A 23,417-nucleotide genomic window follows, 5' to 3' on the forward strand; every position below is an offset into this window, starting at 1 on the left:
ATTAATTCAATATTTCCTAGTAACAGACTGTGTATATTACCTGTGATATTTTGTCAATAGTTTCGGTAAAATAGTGGTAACCGTCCTTCATAGACTGACAAGCTTTTCTCAGTTGCGGTATCAACGTCGTGCTAAACGGGACATTTTCAATGAGAAACTGGTTCTTGTGGCGAAATAGGACATCAAAGGCCTCTCCGATTTTCTGACAAATCTCCAGTGTCTTATGGCCAGGCTGAAATCTTCGTCCACAAATCTGAAAAGAAATATACTAGCTGTGAATTTACACAGGTTAAATCCAAGGTCATCGGAAGCGATAAAATCCTCCACGGTGTCGCCTGTAGAATTGTGATTATATCGTGAGGATATATTTGTTTTAGTAGCATTGCAGTTGCACGGTGTTGTTTGTCAATAAATGGACCAGACAATCGAGTGATTGTCACCATGCGATACGTTGACGGACCATGTGTTTATGAATCACCATTAAATAGTGATGATACGAGGTGTTCACGAAAACGTGAGTGTATCCTGCCCAACCTTTGACACCCGTTATAAGCATATGATAAGTCTACGGTCCAGGTGATTGTTCAATTGAAATAATTCAGGAACTTATGGTATCTGTAGTGTTTCCATTCATATAACTGCCAACACGGGACACAACACCTTGAAGCATTTGTCGTTTGTTATCAGCCACAATACATGGCTACACGGAATAGGGACGCGATTGAAGATTATCTGCCTTTTAATGTATGGTTAGATTAATCTACATTGCTAACAGTTGAAGGGATACTCTAAACCTACCTGGGGTCCATGAAGGTAACAAAGGTACTGGAAGTCCCCATGGTTTCGTATCAATTACTGAAAATTCTTCAGAAGAAGGGAACAACTTACCAAAACCAAGATCACGTTGCTGACATATTGATTCAGGTCATCCCACGGGTCAAAAGAGACGCCATTTCGTTTTCTGCACCTGTTGATCATTTGTTGTATTTCTGCTTGAGCCAGATGCTCAACATTTTTCAGTGCAGTTCCATATTGTTTTATTCCTCGAAAGGTAAGTTTTCTCAGGTATTGCTGTCGGTCACTGGCCGTCTGGAAAATCAGGTCATTCGGCAGCAAATGCTTGCTGAAGTATGAGTTAACCCTTCCACTGAAGATGTCAGCATATGCAGGAGAAAGTAGGAGGTCCCTTATGGTGTCGAATTGGTCCAGAATAAGGACAGGCTCCATCAGCAAATGGACGGTGAATATGCCGTCATATTTCGCACCCAGCCGAGTGATATCGTCAAGAAATGTAGCGTTTGTAATTTCTAGGAAATTGCCCAGTACTGGCAGTGGTTTTGGACCTGGAGGCATCTTGCTATACTTCCGTTTCTGCAGATATACGTAGGCGATAAACAGCACCACAGCTGCCCCCAGTATAACCTCTGTCAACATCTTGTTTCAGCGTCAGAGAATGGACACAGAATGTTGTCTGTCTAAAACAGAAAGAGGAAATAAAGAGCTGGAACAAGTAACACGTATAAACGGGAGGGATGGGTTATGAGTTGGACCCGGTTACCCGTCTTAATACCCGGACACGTTATAATAATGTGACTAATAGACTAATAATGTATATTTATCTTTCATGAGTTAATGGTTGTGTTGTCTTTAAGATTTAGGCATAATTTACATTCACCTGTTTTCAGTATAAGACAGCGTTAGGCTATTGCAAAACCTTTTAGCCCCAGAGCTGAAGAATGTTACAAATGTGGTGTCAGGAACTAACATAACGGGTATCATGGAAGGGTATGGTAAGAGAGGGTAAGGTAAGAGGGGCTGAGGTATCCAAGTAGAAACTTTGGACCCGTCCCAACTCTGATATTCTTGACGGGCATATGTCTTTGAGAAAAAATGACAACTAGCAATGAACGAATTCCTATATATAAATGCGCATGACCTTCTTATAGAGCTGGCTGGAGACACAACAGTTGTAAAACTACAATGCACATAAAATGCAACTGCCCACACATGTTAAGCATGAAAACATGTTTTACACAGTATCAGTAAAAGAGTAACAGTGTTGCTGAACCGCTTGTTTCAGACGATAGGTAGCAAACATGCTTAAAATATAAAAAACAGTATAACGACAGGCAATCAGCGATTATTCCATGAGGTAAACAATAGGTATAATGATTAGACTGAAGGGAGTGATACACATACATACACAGTACATACCAATAGTTACCTGTACTTTTCTGTGTCCGGACAACAATCAAGAACGATGTTTGTTCAACCTGTTTGTGCTATGATGTTTGGCCCCTACAACTGTGAGGGCTGATGTGCAGATTGTGGCTCGATATCTTTTATCAAGTCTGCACAGTGCACCCCGTTTATTCACGCCAGCGCTGGTTGGGTAATGAAGGCCGTGTCCCAATTTGGGCAAAGTATTGTAGCCTAGTTATCGGTGTCGATTTAAAGTACCTTTTCATCTTTAATATGTCCTTATGATATTTACAAGTTGTTGACAAATTCTAGCCTAACAATCATAAATCAATCACGGTTTTTCATCATAACTAGTTTTTGATTATGTTCTGATAAGACTGTGACAGCGAAAACAATATGCAAAGAACAGCATCAATCCCATTTTGAATTATTTATTGATATTAATTATTAAGAAATATTCTTAAAATTCTTAAAATCAGTGAAAAACGTTGTTTAAACATCCAAACTTTGAAATAGTTCGTGTTTGAATGTTATGGTTAAACAACCAAACCAAACAAAAAAGAAATACTTTGAAACAGATATGATTAGAGTGTTCACACCAAGAAAACACAGGAACATAAGGCAAATTGATTTGTTATTGACACAACGTTTCTTGTCTATTCCTTGTCCCTTCGTCAGGTGGATGGTGACTAACAGTTAAACAGGTTATATATTCTAGTAATGTACATGAAGCCAGAGTGATGATTTTAAGCATGTATATACAATTAAAACAGCAGATAAAAGAGAGTACAAATATACAGAAGCCGGTATAGTGTTGTTACAGTGGATAATCGATAGAAGCCAATGAGTCTGATTGGTATACGATAGGGTGACTGTTAGTGAGCTAGGATACTAAAGGTTGGGATGAAGCTGTTATAGTAGATTAAGAGGTGATTGGTGAAGCCTTGAGTCTAATTAATACCCATGAATTGAGTAGGTAAACCCCTTGGTCTCTGATCATCTGTGGTGCTAATCTCTTGATGTTGATAGCTTCTGAAGTTTTTACATCGTTGTCAATCATGGATGTTCGATTTTATGATGGTTGTGCTTGCCAGTCAATGGAGTGTGACGTATTATTAGATTTGATTTCTATATTGAAGTTTTGTGCTCTTTGAACTTAATGTCAGTGGGGCGGGATGACTCAAACATGAGCTTGTACATGCAGCCTCTTGGCTTGTGAGAGGTCTTGGTTGATATACATCAACACCATTCCGGCCTTTGTCTATTTTTTTTAAATACACTCCGTTATCTTAAAGCTTTATAACATGTCAAAAGTGATTGTAGTGTATCTGTCCTTTTGATATATGGTTAGATTTATGTAAATTACTAGCAGCTGATGGGATGGTGTAATTCCAGCTATGGGTTCATACAGGTAGCAAGTACTGTGAGTTCCCATGATCCCTAGTATGATGATCTACGTTGTTGTCAGTCTATAGCCTGTTTTTATGTTGCCATAGCATGTTAAGGTTGAATTATTAGTTTTGCATTTATATACTTGTATGTGATAATCCAGTTGTTTCTACTGTCCTTCGGGGGCAGGTTTTATAATTTACCTTCATAAATGTATAACCTGATTTATAGTCATGATATGGCAATAAAACTGCAGATGTGACTTTAAACTCTCTCTCAGTCATGAGACGTAACATGTGCAAGGTCAAATGCTTGTTCACCGAAATGCACCATAAGCCTTGGATAGAACACGTTTTTGCTTGTTCATCGAAATGCACCGTCAGCAAGTGACTAGATTACGTTGTTTGCAGCGATAGTTTGCTATCGTGACAGGTTGCGATGACATTTCGACTACAGGGCAATGAACGTCGGCATAGATAGAACGCTTTTTACAAAGATATATTTCAAAGCACGTTTGAATATTTTACCTCTCTCTCTCTCTCTCTCTCTCTCTCTCTTTCTCTCTCTCTCTTTCTCTCTCTACTTGAGTATATCATCCGAGTATCCTTTGTACTGGCACTTAAAAGTCCTCTTGTTATCAGCATTGTCTCTACGATACTCCGTGGTGGGTGGGGAGTTCGGATGATGAAAGAATACATACTCACCATGGAATACGAAACTCCCTGGGAGGAAACAAAACGTCATCTTGATAACGACGATGAGCAACGAGCCTCCACAACTGTTGATTACTTAGCACGTTTCTTGATCATCCACACTTTGAATAAGACTCCCTGAAAACTGAATCCTATTGCGATTTCAGATGGTGTTTACGGAATAGCATAGACAAACACTTATCTCGTGTTGTTTTCAGCGCCAAATCCTCAAACATCAATCAAGGGAGGCTACTGCAATGTGAGCGTTAATGTATACATCACTTGTCCTCTTTAATGTCAAAAGTACGGATATTGTGTGAACAATTGTGCATTGTCTGTTACATGGTGAATCAAATGATCAATATACAAAAGTACTCACTCATATACAGCTCAAAACAATGAATTTGGTACTATATATTCCTAAACTGAATATACAAAATTACAGGGTATGATCACTATGTTAATACATTAGCATACATACAGGAAGAACTTTTTAGACAGATGAACATTCCAATATTTGTGAACTGTTGAATTAAGGTTGATTTTTACCTATAAAACCTGCCATGAGAACTGTAGTATATACAGCTGAGGCAAGTATCAGATTATACTTTATTATGCTTTACTTCAGTGCATGCACACATAATTTAACACATCATCCGTGATTTTGCATTTGAATTTTGACTAATTTATTCAGTACTTGTTAACCAGTTTACTATTGTTCTCTATTCTTTAAAATCTAAATTTTATGGAGTGCATCATAAATTTTCATCTTCATATAGATATTGGGTAGTATGTTAACACCTAAACTTGTCTGGAGTAAATCACTAACTGTTCTTGGTGCACACAGTAAAACAAACTGACGATATGGCATTGTACTGAAGTCAAAAGAAAATAAACCATGTTAAGATTAATTATAATATTTAATATATTAAAAACACCCTAAATACGCATGGCACATGATATTTTTAAACACTCTCTAGTGCCTTCAGGCTATTAAAATCTTCCTTGTAAACATTCACTTTTATTAGAAATCATTGAATTATATATATAATGATTTTGCTACTGGCCAATGCGACATCGTCCTTTGTCGGTTACCCAACCACCCCTTGTCATTTCTGGGAACACAGTGGCCGATATGGCTGCTAGGCAGCACTCAACAAATCTAGGACACCACTTCGTATTCCATACTCCGATTATGAAACTGCCATCAGCTCTTATATCCGTAATTTGATGCAGAAGAAGTGGGATACCCATTTAGGTATTAATAAATTACATACAATAAACCCTATATTGGTTACACCTACTTGGGTTGTCAGTTCTGATTTGAGGAGTACATCATACGACGATGTCGCATTGCCCATACGCGTTATGCTAACAACTACTTGTTAAAAGGTGAAGATCCTGCGTTTTGTATCCCTTGGGACGAGAGAGTTAAGGATCCTTTTACCACTGCTAATTTTCATTTAATTATTATTTTTCAAAGAAACTGATTTAACTGGTGAATTTTCATTAATATGTTCTGAAGATATATGTATTTTAATGATTGGTAGTGTATATCATTAACCTAAATTGTACCCTCAAAGGGGGTTGAATAATTGTAAAATTTATTGTCCTCTGGAGAGGGCACGTACGTCCAACACATTTAAAGTGAGTGAGTGAGTCAACATTTAACGTCACATCTTCAATATTTCAGCGATATCGTGACGAGAACATTCAGCAATGAAAATGACCATATGTACATTACAAAACCTGTCAACGAAGGACAGTAAAACACCTAGAATATTACAATTAGCATAAAAACTAGTGAGTTAAAACTGATATCATTATATGAACAATACAGTATGAAAACAGGCTATAGATCGCCAACAACAGAAGGTAAATCACCACACTAGAGACCATGATCACCACACTCACAACATGAGACGTACAGTACCTTTGCTACCTGCAGGGACCCTAGATGGATTTACACCATCCCTTCAGCCGCTGGCGATTGGAAGAAATTTTAGCCAAAATTTAAATAACACAAATACTACACTTAAAAATCCTGGCAAGTATAAATTTACTTTGAAAATTTTAGGACTACCCTCTCGGGAGGACAATAATTTTACAGTACTTCAACCCCCTTTGAGGGTAAAGCCACTAATAATCAATGTTCCTAATCTATACTACCAATCATTAAAATTCAACTATCTACACAACATATCAATTACAATTCAACAAGGAAATCAATTTCTTTCAAAAATACAATAATTAAATGAGTAATTACGGTGTTAAAAAGATCCGAAAGTGTTTGTACATTGAAATATTTATCCCTTATAATGGAGAATTCAACACACTCAAGCAGTATATGCTTGACCGTGGTTCTCTCATCACAAGGGATGCAAAACGGAGGATCTTCACCTTTCAACAGGTATGCATGTGTATACCTTCTTTTACCAATACGACATCGCCGTAGGACGACCTCTTCAAATCTGGACCCAAGTGGGTATTAACCAATGTAAGGTTTTATCTCATATAATTTATTGATACCCACTTGGGTGTCCCACTTCTTTTGCATCAGATCGCGGATATAAGATCTAATGGTGGCTTTGTAATCGCTGTAAGGAATAAGAAGTGGTGTCACAGAGTTGTTGAGTGCTGCTTTAGCTGCAAGGTCAGCCAATGTGTTCCCAGAGATTCCTACATGGCTGGGTAACCAACAGAAGACGATGTCGTATTGGCCAGTGGCAAGATCATTATACAATTCAATAATATCTATTAAAAGTGGATGTTTGCAAGAAATATTTTTTATCGTTTGAAGACAAGAAAGAGAGTCTAAATAGATTATATATTGTTTACGTTTAGGGTGTCTTTCAATACATTTAAGAGCCGTTAGTCTGGCGTTTGCTTTAGCTGTAAAAATAGAACTGTTATCTGGTAGTCTAGAAGATATTGTTCTGGATCCAATGACAGTGGCACAAGCCACTGCGCCACCGTCCTTGGAACCATCTGTAAATAAGGGTTTGTAATTGATATATTTAGTTTTTAATTGATTATATTCTTGTTTATATTGTAATTAATTAGTTTCTGATTTTTTAAATGAAGATAATGTTAGGTCGACTTGTGGTCTAACCAACTGCCAAGGAGAAGAAGAAAGAAGACGGGAAGGAGCTATGTGTTCCAGCTCAATGCCGGCCAAAGAAAGAAAGGGTTTAATTATGTGCCCGAGAGGTGGAACAAGAGAAGACTTCTTCTCGTACAAATTCTCATAAAGGGGATTGAACACACAGCTATATGCAGGATTAGATTCATGAGAGTGTAATTTAGTAATGTATTGTAAGGATAATTATATACGACGCTGTGTAAGAGATGGTTCATCGGGCTCAACATAAAGACTGTCAATAGGTGAAGTTCGGAAAGACCCAAGACAAAGTCTTAGACCTTGGTGGTGTACAGAATCAAAACGTTAAGGTTGCTTTTGCAGGCTCCACTATATACAATGGCGCCATAATCAAGTTTAGATCGTACCAATGATCTGTATAAGTGAAGGAGAGTAGCTTGATCCCCACCCCATTTTGAATTTGAAACAACCCTTAACAAATCTAGTGCCTTCTAGCATTTGGCTTTAAGGGATTTAATGTGTGGTAAGAAGGTTAAATGAGAATCGAAAATTGAATCCAAGAACTTGGCCCCCTTGACAACTTAGATGGGAGGTCCATTTAAAGATAGTTCATGGTCCTTATGCGGCTTATATTTTCTACAAAAATGTATACAATGTGTTTTAGATTTAGAAAATTTAAAGCCGTTTTCAAGACACCATTTATTTATTTTATTTAAACGTAACTGTAGTTGCCGTTCAATAGTATGCATACTTTTACCACGACCCGAAATACTAAAATCATCCACAAAAAGTGATCCGTCAATGGAATCGCTTAAAACCTTGGATAAACTGTTGATCTTAATACTAAATAAAGTGACAGACAAAATACTGCCTTGTGGAACACCCTGATCCTGATTATAATGGTCAGACAGGGTTGAACCCACTCGGACTTGAAACTGTCTGCCACTTAAAAACTGTGATATAAAAAGAGGTAAACGACCTCTCAACCCCAAATCTTGTAAATCCTTTAAAATGCCATGTTTCCAGGTTGTATCATACGCTTTCTCAAGATCAAAGAATATCGATACAGCAGGTTGTTTATTTACTATAGCATTTTTGACAAAGGAATCTAAACGTACCAAATGATCAATGGTACTTCTATTCTTCCGAAAACCACATTGTACATTTGTAATGAGGTCATTGGTTTATAGATGCCAAATTAATCTATATTATTCTATTATTTACCATTCGCTCCATGGTTTTACAGACACAGCTGGTTAAAGATATCGGTCTGTAATTGGAAGGATCAGTATGATCCTTACCAGGTTTGGATATAGGGATTACAATGGCATTACGCCATGAAGGAGGAAAGTTTCCAGATGTCCATATTTTATCAAATATATCTAAAATTGTGACAAGACATGGTTCAGGCAAGTGTTTCAGCAGCTGATAATGAATGTTGTCATCACCCGCTGCTGTGTCATGAGCTTGCTCAAGAGCAGTATATAGCTCATGTAATGAAAACACTTCATTATAGTCCTCACCGTTATCTGAATTAAAATTAAGTTTTGACTTCTCCTGTTGTTTCTGATATCTCTGAAACTCAGGGACGTAATTTGCCGATGACGATTTTTTGGCAAGAGTTTCGCCAATTTTATTTGCAATTTGACATTTGTCAGTAAGTAAATCATCACCATCTTTGGGATGGTGAACAGCAGATTTTGAACCTTTGCCTTTAATTCTTTGAACCATGTTCCATACTTTGGACACTGGTGTGTGTGAATTAATTTTGGAGATATAGTTCCTCCAAGATTGTCGCTTACTTTGCATTCAGTATTTTAAATCTGTTTAAGTTGTGGACAGTTGGGTGATGGCGGAAATATTTCTCTGCCTTTTTCCTTGCTTTTCTAGCATTTTTACAGTCTATCGTAAACCATGGCTTTCGTACATGTGGAGTTGTAGAGGGCCTGTTTTATGCACTCATCAATTACATTTAAAACGTCAGAAAATACCTGAATAGGACCAGCAATATCACTGAAATATTCGGGTTTTAGTTTAGATGTGCACTGAGTTTGAAATAATGACCAGTCCGCCTTGGACAAATCCATCTTGTATAGGATGAAGATCAGTCGGAGAAGATTCAGATAATATTGTTGGAAAGTGATCACTTCCACAGTAAATTAGAGTCTGCAAGAGACAAATCCAGAGAAGAGTAGGTGCCGGTTGCATGATGCAGATAAGTGCTTGAATCATCGTTAAAAATGCACAGGTCATTATTTGAGATAAAATCCTCTAGCATTTTGCCTTTAGTGTTAGAATTTGTACCACCCCAGAGTGGATTGTGACCATTAAGATAACCCCTTATAATGCATGGTAACAGAAGTTGATCATAGAGAGCTTGGAGATCAGTTAGGTGAAGTGTTGAAGAAGGCGGAACATACAGTGAGCATAATGTAAGTACAACATGAAGTGTAAGTCTCACTGCAACGGCTTGAAGATTAGTTGTAAGTGGTACCTGGCTGTGGATAACATTCTGCTTGACAAGGATTGAGGACCCACCAGTGACCCTATCACCCGAAGGTGAGAAATAATGATATGCATCGTACTGACGTAAATCAACTGTATCTGTCTGTTTCAGATGAGTTTCCTGCAGACAAAATGATGATGGTGCCAGATCTTGGACTAACAGATGTAACTCATTATAATTAGTCTTCAATCCTCTACAGTTCCATGGTGCTATATGTTTGGAAGACATTATCTTTTTGGTGGGTTGATTGGGGATCTACCCCTCACATTCCTAGAGGGCGACAAGCTATGTGCCCTGTGGTGGATGTTTTCTGATACATCCATGTCTTCGAGTGACCCAAATTTATTGAATAATTGTATACGATTCTCTGAACCCTTGGGTGGTCTATCAGTCTTTTTCCCATTACCTGTTCTCGTCTTGACAGTACTTTTAGACTTCGAGTATGAGTATGTTCTGTAGATTGTGACAATCTCTGTTCTTCACCCTGAACTGTAGATGGCACACGTGCGTTCACATTTGTTTCTGAAGTCTGAGTAGTTTGTTGAGGCGTGAAAAGTTTTGGATTATCAGTTTTAACCCAAGTCAGGTCTGTTTAAGTCACACTTGATGAAGTGGATACTTTTTTAATCATGGTGTCAGAGGGTAATCTGATGACTGATGCATAAGTCGTATTAGGTAGTGTTGATTCCACAATCTTTTTAGCATCTGCAAAGCTAACATTTTGAGTGAATTTCACTTTGTTTATTTCCATTTGCTTTTGCCATATTTTACATTCTTTGGAAAAAGAAGTGGATTCATTCTCTTCATTGTTATTATCGAGTTGACGTTTGGTCTTTTTCGAGGGAGTCTGGTAAACCATAGTGAGTTTATAATTGTTTCATCATCCGAGCTCCCCACCCACCACGGAGTATCACGAGGACAATGCTATAAACAAGCGGATCTCCAGCTTGCAGCACCAAGGATACCCGGATGATATGCTCCAGCAGAAAAATTAAAAGTATAATCATTCCACCAGATTGGCCCATGGGCCCATACCTTCTGAGCATAAGACTCTAGACAAAGTTTATGAAAAACGTACCACGAAGTGAACTTTTTCTATGAGTAAGGGTACCAAGACCATATTTTCAAAAAGTCCAAGTAAAAAGGTTGTGCAACCATATAAAATCTATGCAAAGGGCTTGGCATGACCAGCCGATTGGTTGAACTGGGCCAGTTCAACCACCCGTCTAGGTGAAGTAAGGGCCGAAGTGGTGTGTTGGGCAAATGGAACGCAGTTAAAAGCCCGACTGCCCTCAACCACCAGGATCCCGTCCTCCACCGACACGGGACGCAACCCACTGCAAACAGGTTGCCCAATTCGGTCGCCTTTTACGACCAGCAATGGGGTGCTGTGGACACATTCTGCCCCGGGTCCACACGGGAGAAGAGCACTTGGCGTTACCCAGCACCCACCACGAGGAGGTGGCTATGACTAGATTTGTCTTTTGTCACCAGTGGCTGAAGGGATGGTGTACAATGTAAATCCAGCTAGGGTCCATGCAGGTAGCAAAGGTACTGTATGTCCCCATGGTCCATCGTATGGGGATCTATCTTCAGTAGCTGGTAATCTATAACCGTTTTTATATTGTATCGTCGTCTTAAGTTAAACTCCTATCCGTGATAATCTGTTTCTTTAACTATCCTTCGTTGACAGGTGTTTACCATTTAATGTTTAATCATTATACATCTATACCTTGTTTTAGTCAGGATAAACAATGGTGGTTCTGGACCAAACTATATAACCCATCATATAAAAAACAATCCTTCCCTCACTCATCTTAAATTTCAAAACCCCATAACACGACCACTTTTCACCTCCCCTGTAAAAAGGTACCCAACAGTCTTCCTAATGAGAGGAAGGTACCCAACAGTCTTCCTAATGAGAGGAAGACTGTTAGGGGTTCAGGACTAGTTTATAAAAGATCAATTTAAATATTCATTTCAGTGACCTTCTCTTCTGTTTCATCATTTAGTAATTCATCTAAAGTATCTTTATGTTTATCGTCACACTTTTCTACAATAGCAGTTTGTAATTTAACACCAAGTGAAGTACCAATACTACTTATACACAAAGAACTAACATCAACCACCCCTGAATATTTTGATTCTTTAACAAATTAAGTAAATTATTATTTTCAATTGCTTTTTCACAAGCGGTAACAAAATCGTCTACGTGTGTTGTCATGGTATACTAATTCAAACATAAAAGTCTAAATGTGAATTTCTATGTTACAGGACTAGTTTTCAATTTAAAATATTTACTTCAGCAAAACAGTTTATCATGTATCTTCTATTATTTCATTGCTCTTCGTAATGAATGTTTGTTGGGCTTGTTGTATCCCTAGTTTTATATATTTTTTTTCATCCTCGCTTATGGATGAACTTTTTTATGATGAATCCCTTCTTTCCTTTCGTTGTATGTTGCTAGTTCATCTAGTTCTAGCAACATAGCTGCTAATTCAATCCCTAACATCGCTGGTGTGGCTACGATTATTACTTTTTGACACGCGGTAATAAAATCTTTTAAGTAGGTTGTCATGTTACACTAATTAAAATATAAATATTTAAATATGAACATATATTGTTTATACATCTGGCGGGATACGAACAAACAATGCACAGCTCTCTACTGGACCACTCCTAGCTCCAGAGTTCCTACACGAACGCGGTTTCTAAGGTAAACAATAGCTCAGCAACGGCATTCTTACATGAACGAGGTATCCAAGGAAAACAATAGTTTAGCAACGGTGTTCCTACGGTTTATAAGGTAAACAATCATAAATTTAGAGAAATGTTTCACATATAGTATAACACTGTGTAACATGTATACAGTATGTGAGTTGAAAAAGCAAGCACGTGAACGTGGAATTCAAGGTTATTCTGGCATGGGGACACATATAGGTAAATATTTGAGAGGTTGGAAGATGGAAGTTCAGAGAAACATAGACGTTGAAGATATAAAACAATTGGTATTTGACTACGTAAACCAAGAAATGAAAGATTTAAGAGGCATTAAGTTTCAACTCACATTAAAGATGGCATTAGAGACACAACAGGCAAATGAAACAACTGAATACACCAGTGTTTACTTTAGAGGTAATCAAGAAGTTACAACACAACCTGATACTATCAACTCTTCTATGGAACGTTATTTCACAGTCTTTATGGGCATGATTTACACTTGATTATGCAAGCTATTTCAAAAGTCAAAGGTAACATATCATGTATACCAAACAACATGGAAAGATATATAAATTGTCGCTAAACAGGTTAAGATTCATAGATAATGTTCAGTTTCTATTGTCTTCTCTAGACAGTTTGGTCAAGGCTAATAACCCTAACGACTAAGCTATAACTAATCGGTACACAGAAGAGGAAACTAGATCTTTGCTGTTACGTAAGGGAATCTACCCGTATGGATGACTGGTCTACGTTTAGACACAATCACCTCCAATTGACTGATTCTACAGTAAGCTTTCTGATGCGTTTGTTTTACAAGATGATTATGAACACGCTAAAGGGGTATGGGAAAAACTGGGTTGTAAGAATCTGGGTGATTACCATGATTTATATTTGAAAACAGACTTGTTTCTGTTGGCTGGTGTTTTTGAGATATTTAGAAAAACGTGTTATAAGCAATATGGGTTGGACTCTGCATGGTATTATTCAGGTCCTGGACTCTCATGGGATGCTTTACTGAAGAACACCGGTGTTGAATTAGATTTATTCACAGACTACGATATCATACAGGTGTGTATTGGTATTCATATCCTCATACACACCCTCGGTTTGAATCTCCATCAGCAGTGAATCCGTACCCGTGTACAACACTTCACATCTGTCTCTGTACTACTTCTTTAGCGCGTTATAGTAAAAGTCATACATCAAGTCTAGAATGTTCATACCTACATAAACCGGACGATTAAGTTTTATGTGGCTCTTTTTCATATGTATAGGTGCAAAGTCATCGTCGAAAATAGTACTTCTATTGTATGCTGGGCTGGCAATCAGTTTCCTTAGCTTGTCTTCCTTGCTTGACTGGACTAGCTTGACATTAACTCGTTTTCTTAAATTCTCCATCGTTTTTCCGAATACAGAGTTGTTCATGAGTTTATACATACAGGTTTTTCTCAAAGTCGTTAGTAGCTATCTTTCTCAGATATGTGTTCATTTTAATATAGGGTTCCATCCAGGGACTCTGATTAAGCTTCGATATTCTATGTACTTTAGTAAGCTTCATGCCAAGTGATAAATACAGCTGTAAGTTACGGTAGTGAATGATATAGTTTGTTTTTTTCCATTAAATTAGGTACCAGTTTTTTTACATTAGCTAGTGGTCCATTCATCAGGTTATGTTGGTACTCGGACACCCAATCTTGGTTAATCCTCAACCGTTCGGGTGCCAGCGGGTAACTGTTGTGAGATGTATGCAAGTCCACTTCGAATATATAACCCTTGTTTGAATTCGGTGTAATGCTCATGACCCCCATCTGCTGGTCAGTCTTGCAGACAGCCCACTGCAGGTCAGTCAACCATTCGAATCCACCTGTTGGTAGATACTGGCTCATAGCCCAGCCGAACAGGTTGTTGGCATCGAGGTATAGTAGATGGTTCGAAGGTTTCTTAGGGTTGTAGCCTGTCACATGCTTATTATTAGCTTTGGCATAATGTTTTGATACCATAGAAACTGATAGGTTCCATCACGTAACCCTTTCTCAATGAACAGATGCATATTCGTCTCATAGCGTATTCAGCCTGTGCGGCCTAGAGTAGTCTACGGCTACATTGTGTCGTTTTCGTTCCGCTTCTACCTCAGTCGCGTTTGACCCTCCAAATTGTGAAAATAAAAAATTACTCCCGGAAAATGCTAAGACATTCACAAGAGCTCCACCAGCTATCATTGCTACCGTGGCCATATTATATTAAATACTTTAAAATAATTTCGGGTATAATACCTTGCTTTACCAAAACGTCCTTGGTGGTCATCGCCATACCAGTGTTCATAGTAAGCATAAAAATATCTTGCAGATAGAAGTCGAGTTCTTTAATCGGTTGTTGTATAATCCTTTTAGTCAACCGAGCATATCCTACTGCTAATCCAGAAACCACTAATGCGTGGTATGCATCGTTAACGAATGTTTTCCCCCAGACAAAATATATATTAATGGAAATATAATTCTAATTATAACATAACATAAGGGTCAATCTCCTCTTGAGGAGAGGGGGATACTCCCACTGGCTGTGGTTGGGATTGTGTGGGTTTAAATAACATATATAATGAAACAACAGCAGTGGCTAGTACGCCCCCTACTGTCACCCACAATTTGTAATTATGTTTGTTATGCCTGGCTAAAGCGTTTATTCTACCTGCTTCAACTCTTTTCTGGCTCTTCGTCTTGGTGACTTGCGTCACTGGATCCTGGGGGTTGTCCACCGGACTCGACTTCGGTGTTCCCTCCTTGGTTATCTCTTCATGGGCAGTATCCATCTTGTATAATATGATTATATTTTCTTTTATCAAATTTACAATACTCTGCCGTGATGATCGCTGTTGTTATTGGGGCTAGATACAAACCGTATTTGTGATACAAAGCACAACTGACATAACTCAAGGCATTATCGATAAACGGGTCCTTCTCTAAGTCCTCCCACAAACAGAGTCGACGTTCTGGTGGTATTGGTAAAAGGTGCGACGCTATACCTGTGTAAATCTGCTTAATAATAGAACCTATCAGTTTTGTCATCTCAGCTCCGAGTTGTGCCTCATTCCTAGCGTATAATTTATTGATTTCCTCATCTGACATTTTCTGAATTTTATCAGCAGTGATGTTATCTCCTAAATATTGTTTTCCCTTACCACCCACAACTAGTGTTACCAGTCTGTCTCGCTGCATGTTGTCCTTTTGTTCATCTGGAACTAATATATGTTCTATACGTTGTTGAGTTCACTCTTACTTTTCCATAGGTCCGTGTAACGGTAATACACATCGCTGTCGTCTATACAAAGCACCTCGTTACCGCTAATTTTTATGGTGGCCTTCCTGACTATAGCACGACCCACATTATTCACGAGCTCACGTTTGTCATTTTCTGAAGTCAACGTGATATTAAACGCCAATCGTGCCGTACCTGGAACTATGATGTCGTTCTCACCCAAGTTTGGGAATCTAACCACAAGTAATTGGCTCTGGTCTATCTTGCTGGGATTATTTGTAATAGTAACCGACTGACGCACGACTTTGACGCCTAGTGGTTCTCTTAATCTTCGGAAAGTCTTCTATATTTATATTAATATAATATAATTTAAAAAATATCGACGATTTGGAGATGGATGATTTGGGAGCTACTGCCCCACCTGATGTCGATTAAGATGAAGATACGTTTACTAGTTCATCATTGAGTATACGTAGTCAACTATTAAAAACAACAGTAGATGATTATTACGATGCATTAAAAAGTGATGAAAACTATGTCGAGCCGGCACCCATGAAGAGCCACCTCCTCGTGGTGGGTGCTGGGTACCGCTAAGTGCTCTTCTCCTGTGTGGACCCGGGGCAGAATGTGTCCACAGCACCCCATTGCTGGTCGTAAGAGGCGACCAAATGGGGCAACCTGTTTGCAGTGGGTTGCGTCCCGTGTTTGTGGAGGACGGGATCCTGGTGGTTGAGGGCAGTGGGAGCTTGAACATTGTTCCTTTTGCTCAATACACCACTTCGGCCCTTACTTCACCTAGACGGGTGGTAGAATCGGCCCGATTCTATCAATCGGCTGGTCACGCCATGCCCTGAGCATGGATACTTATACTTCAGTGTTCATATTGATATTTTATGTGGTTACTATGGAAACCGCGAAACTGTTACTATATCGCACTTTTGCCTAGAGTCCTATGCCAGAAGGCGGTGGCTCATGGACCAATCTGGCATTAATGACCTCTGTTTGTCATCAGGTAATTGTCTGGGGCCGGACCAGTCTGACCTTTCACTCTGTTTGACTATTATAGCTATCTGCGTCCTTCTTGCTGGAGCCTTGGTTTTCTAGTTGGCCTCCGCTGCAATTCCGTCCATGTTGACGCTCCATGGTGGGTGAGGAGCACGGGTGTCGAATATAGTTTTCATTATCTCTACCCAACTACCCTACTGGTTCCAGATCAAAAACTAAAAGAAGGCACATTGATAGTGATGCTGCAACATCTTCTGATGAGGAATCCATAAATAGTATTGATTCAAGTCCACGATTTCTTGTTGTCGATGGAAGTGATGGTACAGCCCTCAAAGTTAATCCTTTCGTCATTTCAAAATCAATTGAAGGCATTTGTGGAACTGTTAAAATGTTACACGTCTCCGGTCCAGTTCTCTTCTAGTTGAATGTGCAAGGAGGCAACAGTCTCAAAATTTTCTCAAAGCTCATCATTTTGCCAACACTGAGATTGTCGTATCAATCCACAAGACCCTAAATTCATGCAGAGACATTGTACATGATCGTGCAATGTGCCTCTCAGATATGTCTCTCAGATATGTCTGAAGAGGAGATTGTGGCAGAAATGAAATCTCAAGGAGTACTGTCTGTAAAACGGTTTATAAGGAGAGAAGGTGACAAAACCATAAAAACAAGCACCCACCTTTTCACTTTTGCCCTTACAAAGATTCCACCATCTGTTAAAGCAGGATATTTCAACATTAGTGTGGATGTGTACACACCAAATCCACTCTGTTGTTTCAAATGCCAACAATTTGGTCATGGTGCAAGATCCTGCAAAAACACCCAGGTATGCTTCCGGTGTAGTAAAAACCATGATGGCATAGACTGCACTAATAACATCAAGTGCGCAAATTGTAAGGGTGAGCATAAGAGCTCTTCAAAGGCATGTCCTTCTTTCGTGAGACAGACAAAAATTTTGAAAGTCAAACACACAAATGACATTTCCTTTGCTGATGCAAGGAAACTGGTTGATAATGAATTATCTGTTTCATCTACTACTCTCACCTATTCTGCTGCAGTCTCCTCATCCCCACTCAAAGTTGATTCTGGTTCTCAAACTCCTATAAACTGGACCTCGGATGACCAAGTCATTTATACCAAGTCAATGCTGAATATACTTTTATGTCACCAGCATCATCACAAACTACTCTAACAACAAATCCTTTACCACGAAACAATATGACGTCTGAGCACAACAATCATCATGAACCTAAAAAGAAAACAATGTCAAAAAAGAACAGAAACAACAAAGACGAAAGGAAGCCAGGGTCCTTAAACATATTGAGGTGCCTTTACCATTAAAAGTGCCTGTAGAGGTTCAAAACACCTATGAACCGCTAGCTATGGAGACAAGCCCTTCTCAACCATCTCGGCTTAAAGGGACTTCGTCTCGTGCACGCTCTCCTGTTGAGCCCCCATGAATTCCTCTCATAATGTTATCCAGTGGACGCGCAGAGGCCGTAGAAATAATTTATATGATCTTCAACTATTATCACAAGATTTTGAACCATCAGCTTTTAGTTTACAAGAGACATACCTGAAAAGTACAGATAGATTTGACTTGCGTCATCGGTGCTCCAGCAAACTGACACGCAAGGGTTAGAGAAATGATATACTCCAGTTAATCCATGAGCCACCGCCTTCTGGGGATAAGACTCTAGGCAAAAGTTCAGAACTTCAAAAATGCACCTTGGGTGTCAGTTTGCTGGAATACCGCTTACATCTGGCGTCGCCCTTGTTGGCGCTCCACGGTGGGCAGGGAACAGATTTGATGAACCAATCTACAATTCACTATGGGTAAGCAAAATTAACAAAACCCCAAAAACAAACAAAACGGCAACTTTCAGAATCTGATTCCACCTAGTTGCAGGTGGGGTTTCAGTCGGATTTATAGCTGTGAGAATTGTTGGAAAATGGTCACTTCCACAAAGGTCATCATGGACTGACGATTCAAACTCATTGTATATATAGGGATCAGAGAGTGACAAATCAAGTGCAGAATACGTTCCTGTACCACGATGTAAATAAGTGGCTGATCCATCATTAAATATGCATACGTTGTTATTAGATATGAAGTCTTCAAGTATTTTCCCTTCATTGTTAGTATCAGTACTTCCCCATAAAGGGTTATGTCCGTTAAGATCACCCATGACAATACAGAGTTTGGGAAGTTGGTCGTATAGATCCTGAAGATCAGTCGGCTGAACAGCTGAAGATGGTGAAATGTACAGGGAACAAAGCGTGAACTGTATTTGTAAAGAAAGCCTTATAGCAACAGCCTGAAGATTGCTTTTACAGTATCTTTGAGCCCTATTGAATATCTTTGACAGTAACTGGACTTCTGGTAATTTCCCACCATCATGGCGCAATGCCATAATCATTCCTATTCCTAAACCTGGACGGGATCATACCGATCCATCTAATTACAGACCAATTTCTTTAACTAGCTGTGTTTGCAAGACAATGGAACGTATGGTTAATAATCGTCTAGTTTGGTACCTGGAAACCAACAACCTTATCACTGACATTCAATGTTTCCGGAAAAATCGTAGTACCATCGATCATTTGGTACGCTTAGAGTCTTTCATCAACAACATGCTGTATCGATTTTTTTCGATCTTGAAAAGGCATATGATACGACATGGAAGTATGGCATTTTGAAAGATCTCCATGATTTGGGTTTGAAGGGTCGTTTACAGTTTTTAGAAGACAGACAATTTCAAGTCCGAGTGGGGTCTACCCTGTCTGACCATTATAATCAGGATCAGGGTGTCCCACAAGGCAGTATTTCGTCAGTAACATTGTTTAGTGTTAAGACCAACAGTTTGTCAAAGGTTTTAAATGAAGCAATTGATGGATCTCTTTTTGTGGATGATTTTAATATTTCTTGTCGAGGAACAAATATGCATACTATTGAACGGCAACTACAGTTGTGTTTAAATAAAATAAAAAAATGGTGTCTTGAAATCGGTTTTAAATTTTCTAAAACCAAGCCTAATTGTATACATTTTTGTAGAAAGTATAAGCCGCATAAAGACCCTGAACTGTTTCTCAATGAAACTCCCATCAAAGTTGAAAAGGAGGCAAAGTTTTTGGGTTTAATGTTTGAGTCACATTTAACGTTTCTACCACATATCAAATCCCTCAAAACTAAATGCCTGAAGGTACTTGACTTGTTGAAAGTTGTTTCACATTCTAAGTGGGAGGAGATCAAGCTACCCTCTTGCAACTTTATCGATCATTGATCCGTTCAAAACGTGATTATGGCTCCATTATATATGGTGGAGCCTGTAAAAGCAACCTAAAACTTTTAGATTCTGTTCACCATCAAGGTCTCAGACTTTACCTTGGCTCTTTTCGAACATCACCTGTCGACAGCCTCTATGCCGAGGCTGATGAACCATGTCTTAATCAACGCCGAATAAAATTAATTTTACAGTATGTAACAAAATTGTGTTCCAACAAATCAAACCCTGCGTATAACTGTGTCTTTAATCCTTTGTATGAGGATTTGTATAACAAGCAGTCTTCTCTTGTTCCACCTCTTGGCATAAGAGTGAAACCTTTCCTTTCTGCTGGTATTCCGCTAGAAAATATAGCTCCTTCACGTTTACTTTCTTCTCCTCCTTGGCAATTGGTGAGACCTCAAGTTGACCTTACACTGACAACATTTAGAAAATCAGAGACTAATGACTTACAATATAAACAAGAATTTAATCAATTAAATAGTAAATACAACACATATAAATCCTTATTCACAGATGGATCCAAGGATGATGGTGTAGTGGCTTGTGCCACAGTCATTCGGTCCAAAACAATCTCTTCCAGATTACCGGATCACAGCTCTATTTTCACAGCGGAGGCAAACGCCATATTAACAGTTCTTAACTATATTGAAAGACACCCCAAACATAAACAGTATGTAATCTATTCCGACTCTCTTTCTTGCCTTCAGGTTATTAAAAATCTTTCTTGCAAACATCCACTTTTAATAGAAATTATTGAACTGTGTAATAATCTTGCTACCGGCCAATACGACATCGTCTTTTGTTGGTTACCTAGCCATGTTGGCATTTCTGGGAACACAATGGCTGATCTTGCCGCCAAGGCGGCACTCAACAAATCTGTGACACCACTTTTCATTCCATATTCAAATTATAAAGCTACCATTAGATCTTACATCCGTGACCTAATGCAGAAGAAGTGGGACACGTTGGTAGGTATTAATAAATTACATACAATAAAACCATATGTCGGTTACACCTACTTGGCTTGTAAGTCCAGATATGAAGAGGTCATTATACGACGATGTCGTATTGGCCACACCAGGTGTACGCATGAATATCTTTTGAAATGCGAGGATCCTCCGTTCTGCATCCCTTGTGATGAAATAATCACGGTCAAGCATGTCTTGCTTGACTGTGTTGAATATTCCATCACAACGGACAATTATTTAAAATCATGAACTATGGACCTTTTAGTAACGTACGTTCTCATTTAATTATTGCATTTTTAAAAGAATTAGATTTGTTGTCTGACTTGTAAACACATAAACATTTCATGATTGGAAGTTGAATTAGTAACTGAGATCGTTAGTGGCTGTATCCTCGAGTGGGGTTGAAGTACCGTAAAATTATTGTTCTCCTGAGAGGGTACGTAAGTCCCAAACCATTTGAGGTCAAATTTAATCTTCAATTTTTTCGTAGCTGTAGTATTTCTGTCATTTTAATTTTTGGACAATCTTGCATACAATCGCCAGCAGCTGAGGGGATGTTGTAAATCCAGCCAGGGACCATGCAGGGAGCAGAAGTAATGTAAGTCCCCATGACCTCTAGTATGGTGATCTACCTTCAGTTGTTGGCGATGTATATAGCCTGTTTTTATTGTATTGTCTGAATAGTGATATGAGTTTTAACTTTCCACGCTAGTTTTATTTATTATTGTAATACTCTAGTTGTTTAACTGTCCTTCGCTGACAGGTTGTTTACTATATATATAAATTCCTCTTTTCAAGAATGTTCTCGTCACGATATGGCTGCAAGATTGCCGATGTGACGTCAAATATTAACTCACTCACTCACACACTGACCATGGGCAGACGTTTCAGAGAGAATGGCAGAACAGTCCACAGCAGCAGCTTAAAAGGATCATTTGGTTAATGCAAAGGAGGTCATTGTCCCAAACTGACTTTAACGGTAATGTTAACATTTTGGTCAATCAATGCAGCATTTTGGTCAATCAATGCAGTACATTTGGCACGACTGTTTCATCGGTACATGCCTTTGATGATTTGTAAGTCTGTTAGGGCTAAAACACATTTCCTTTCATTTCATTTTGTTAATCGTGTGTGCATGTGTTTCTCCTTTCTACTGCATCATTTCATGATTCGCAATTTCATTAAATGGAAATGTATTGAGACTAAGAATGTGCATTTATATTGTTGCTGAGTTCTGCGTAAAACTAAACTCATTCACTCTTAAATGACAGCAAGCGAACCATGTCCATAATGACAAGAAACATATTTTCTGGAAATAGAGTTCATTCTACGTTTCCTTGAAAACACACAGGATGCCTCGAAATCTAGGGATTTGCCTCAGTTCTCAGTTTAAATCCATATGACATAAAGTCATGACGTTTCAGTTGGTCACAGCGTCTTCTCGACACGTTATCAAATGAATGTAGTCAGAACATGTGCACATTGATGGACCATCTCTAAAACGTAGAGCCTTAGTGCAACAAGAATAGTTCAGTCTTCCCCGTTACTGTTGCTGTAGAGTGACAAAATGGTTGTAAAAGTGATATGAGTAAATGAGTGGATAAGTTAACATTTAGCGTCACAAGCTTAAAAGAGTTGTGCATCTATCACTGACAATCAACATATTATCCACGAAGTACTTCGTAACACAATATTCCTTGACAGACAGACAGACAGTTTTTCTGTAAGTTTGGGCCATGAGGCTCAAAAATACAATTTTGTCAATATGATGGGCGGAGGCCAGTACGTGGTTTGGAGCCATAGATATATATTTTATGAATGCTTCATATATTTTATTTCACAGTGCTATCTGTGTCCTCTAAGCAAGGAGAATGCGACATAAAATGTCATATTTTGTAATAGCATGGATCATATATGTGAACACATTTTTACTTAATTTATCAAATGTTTTTTTCCTGGTTGGGACCGATCTTGAACCCTTAAAGATTACATTAATTGATATGTATCATAAACTTCACATTGTTTTATCGTTATCATTTGCTTGACAATATTCCCTTCTTATATTTCTACTTCTTCCTCTTTACTAAGGTACTGACGATACGAAATCAGCTTTTATTCCGCCATTTCCAATATCAATCAAACCTGCCGTTTCTGTTGCGCATATTACTCTTCAAGACACAGTCTCCATCTTGCGCCTGTGACCTCTCTATCAGCAACTGAGAGAAATAGTAACTAGACCTGACATGGACTAGACTTAAGCAAATATACTATTCCATTAGCAGTTTATTAATCAAT

At 38.6% G+C, this 23,417-nt stretch overlaps 1 protein-coding gene across 3 annotated transcripts in view; it reads right to left on the minus strand.

Moving 5' to 3' along the window:
* LOC137291156 (cytochrome P450 2B19-like) overlaps window positions 1-4,520 on the minus strand; it is a 30,926-nt gene extending 26,406 nt beyond the window's left edge. The window contains exons 1-3 of one of the 3 annotated variants that reach the window (XM_067822446.1): window positions 4,296-4,520; window positions 889-1,475; window positions 41-253 (exon numbers count right to left, since the gene is read on the minus strand). In XM_067822446.1, the coding sequence (XP_067678547.1) occupies window positions 41-253; window positions 889-1,434 (759 nt within the window). In that variant the 5' untranslated portion in view covers window positions 1,435-1,475; window positions 4,296-4,520. Of the gene's footprint in view, window positions 1-40; window positions 254-888; window positions 1,476-2,214; window positions 2,409-4,295 lie in introns of those variants that run through there. The other 2 variants (XM_067822444.1, XM_067822445.1) reach the window with 2 other exon arrangements.
* Between the last annotated feature and the right edge of the window lie 18,897 nt (window positions 4,521-23,417).

This window comes from Haliotis asinina, chromosome 7 (assembly GCF_037392515.1).
Source record: "Haliotis asinina isolate JCU_RB_2024 chromosome 7, JCU_Hal_asi_v2, whole genome shotgun sequence".
In the NCBI taxonomy this organism is placed as follows: domain Eukaryota; kingdom Metazoa; phylum Mollusca; class Gastropoda; order Lepetellida; family Haliotidae; genus Haliotis; species Haliotis asinina.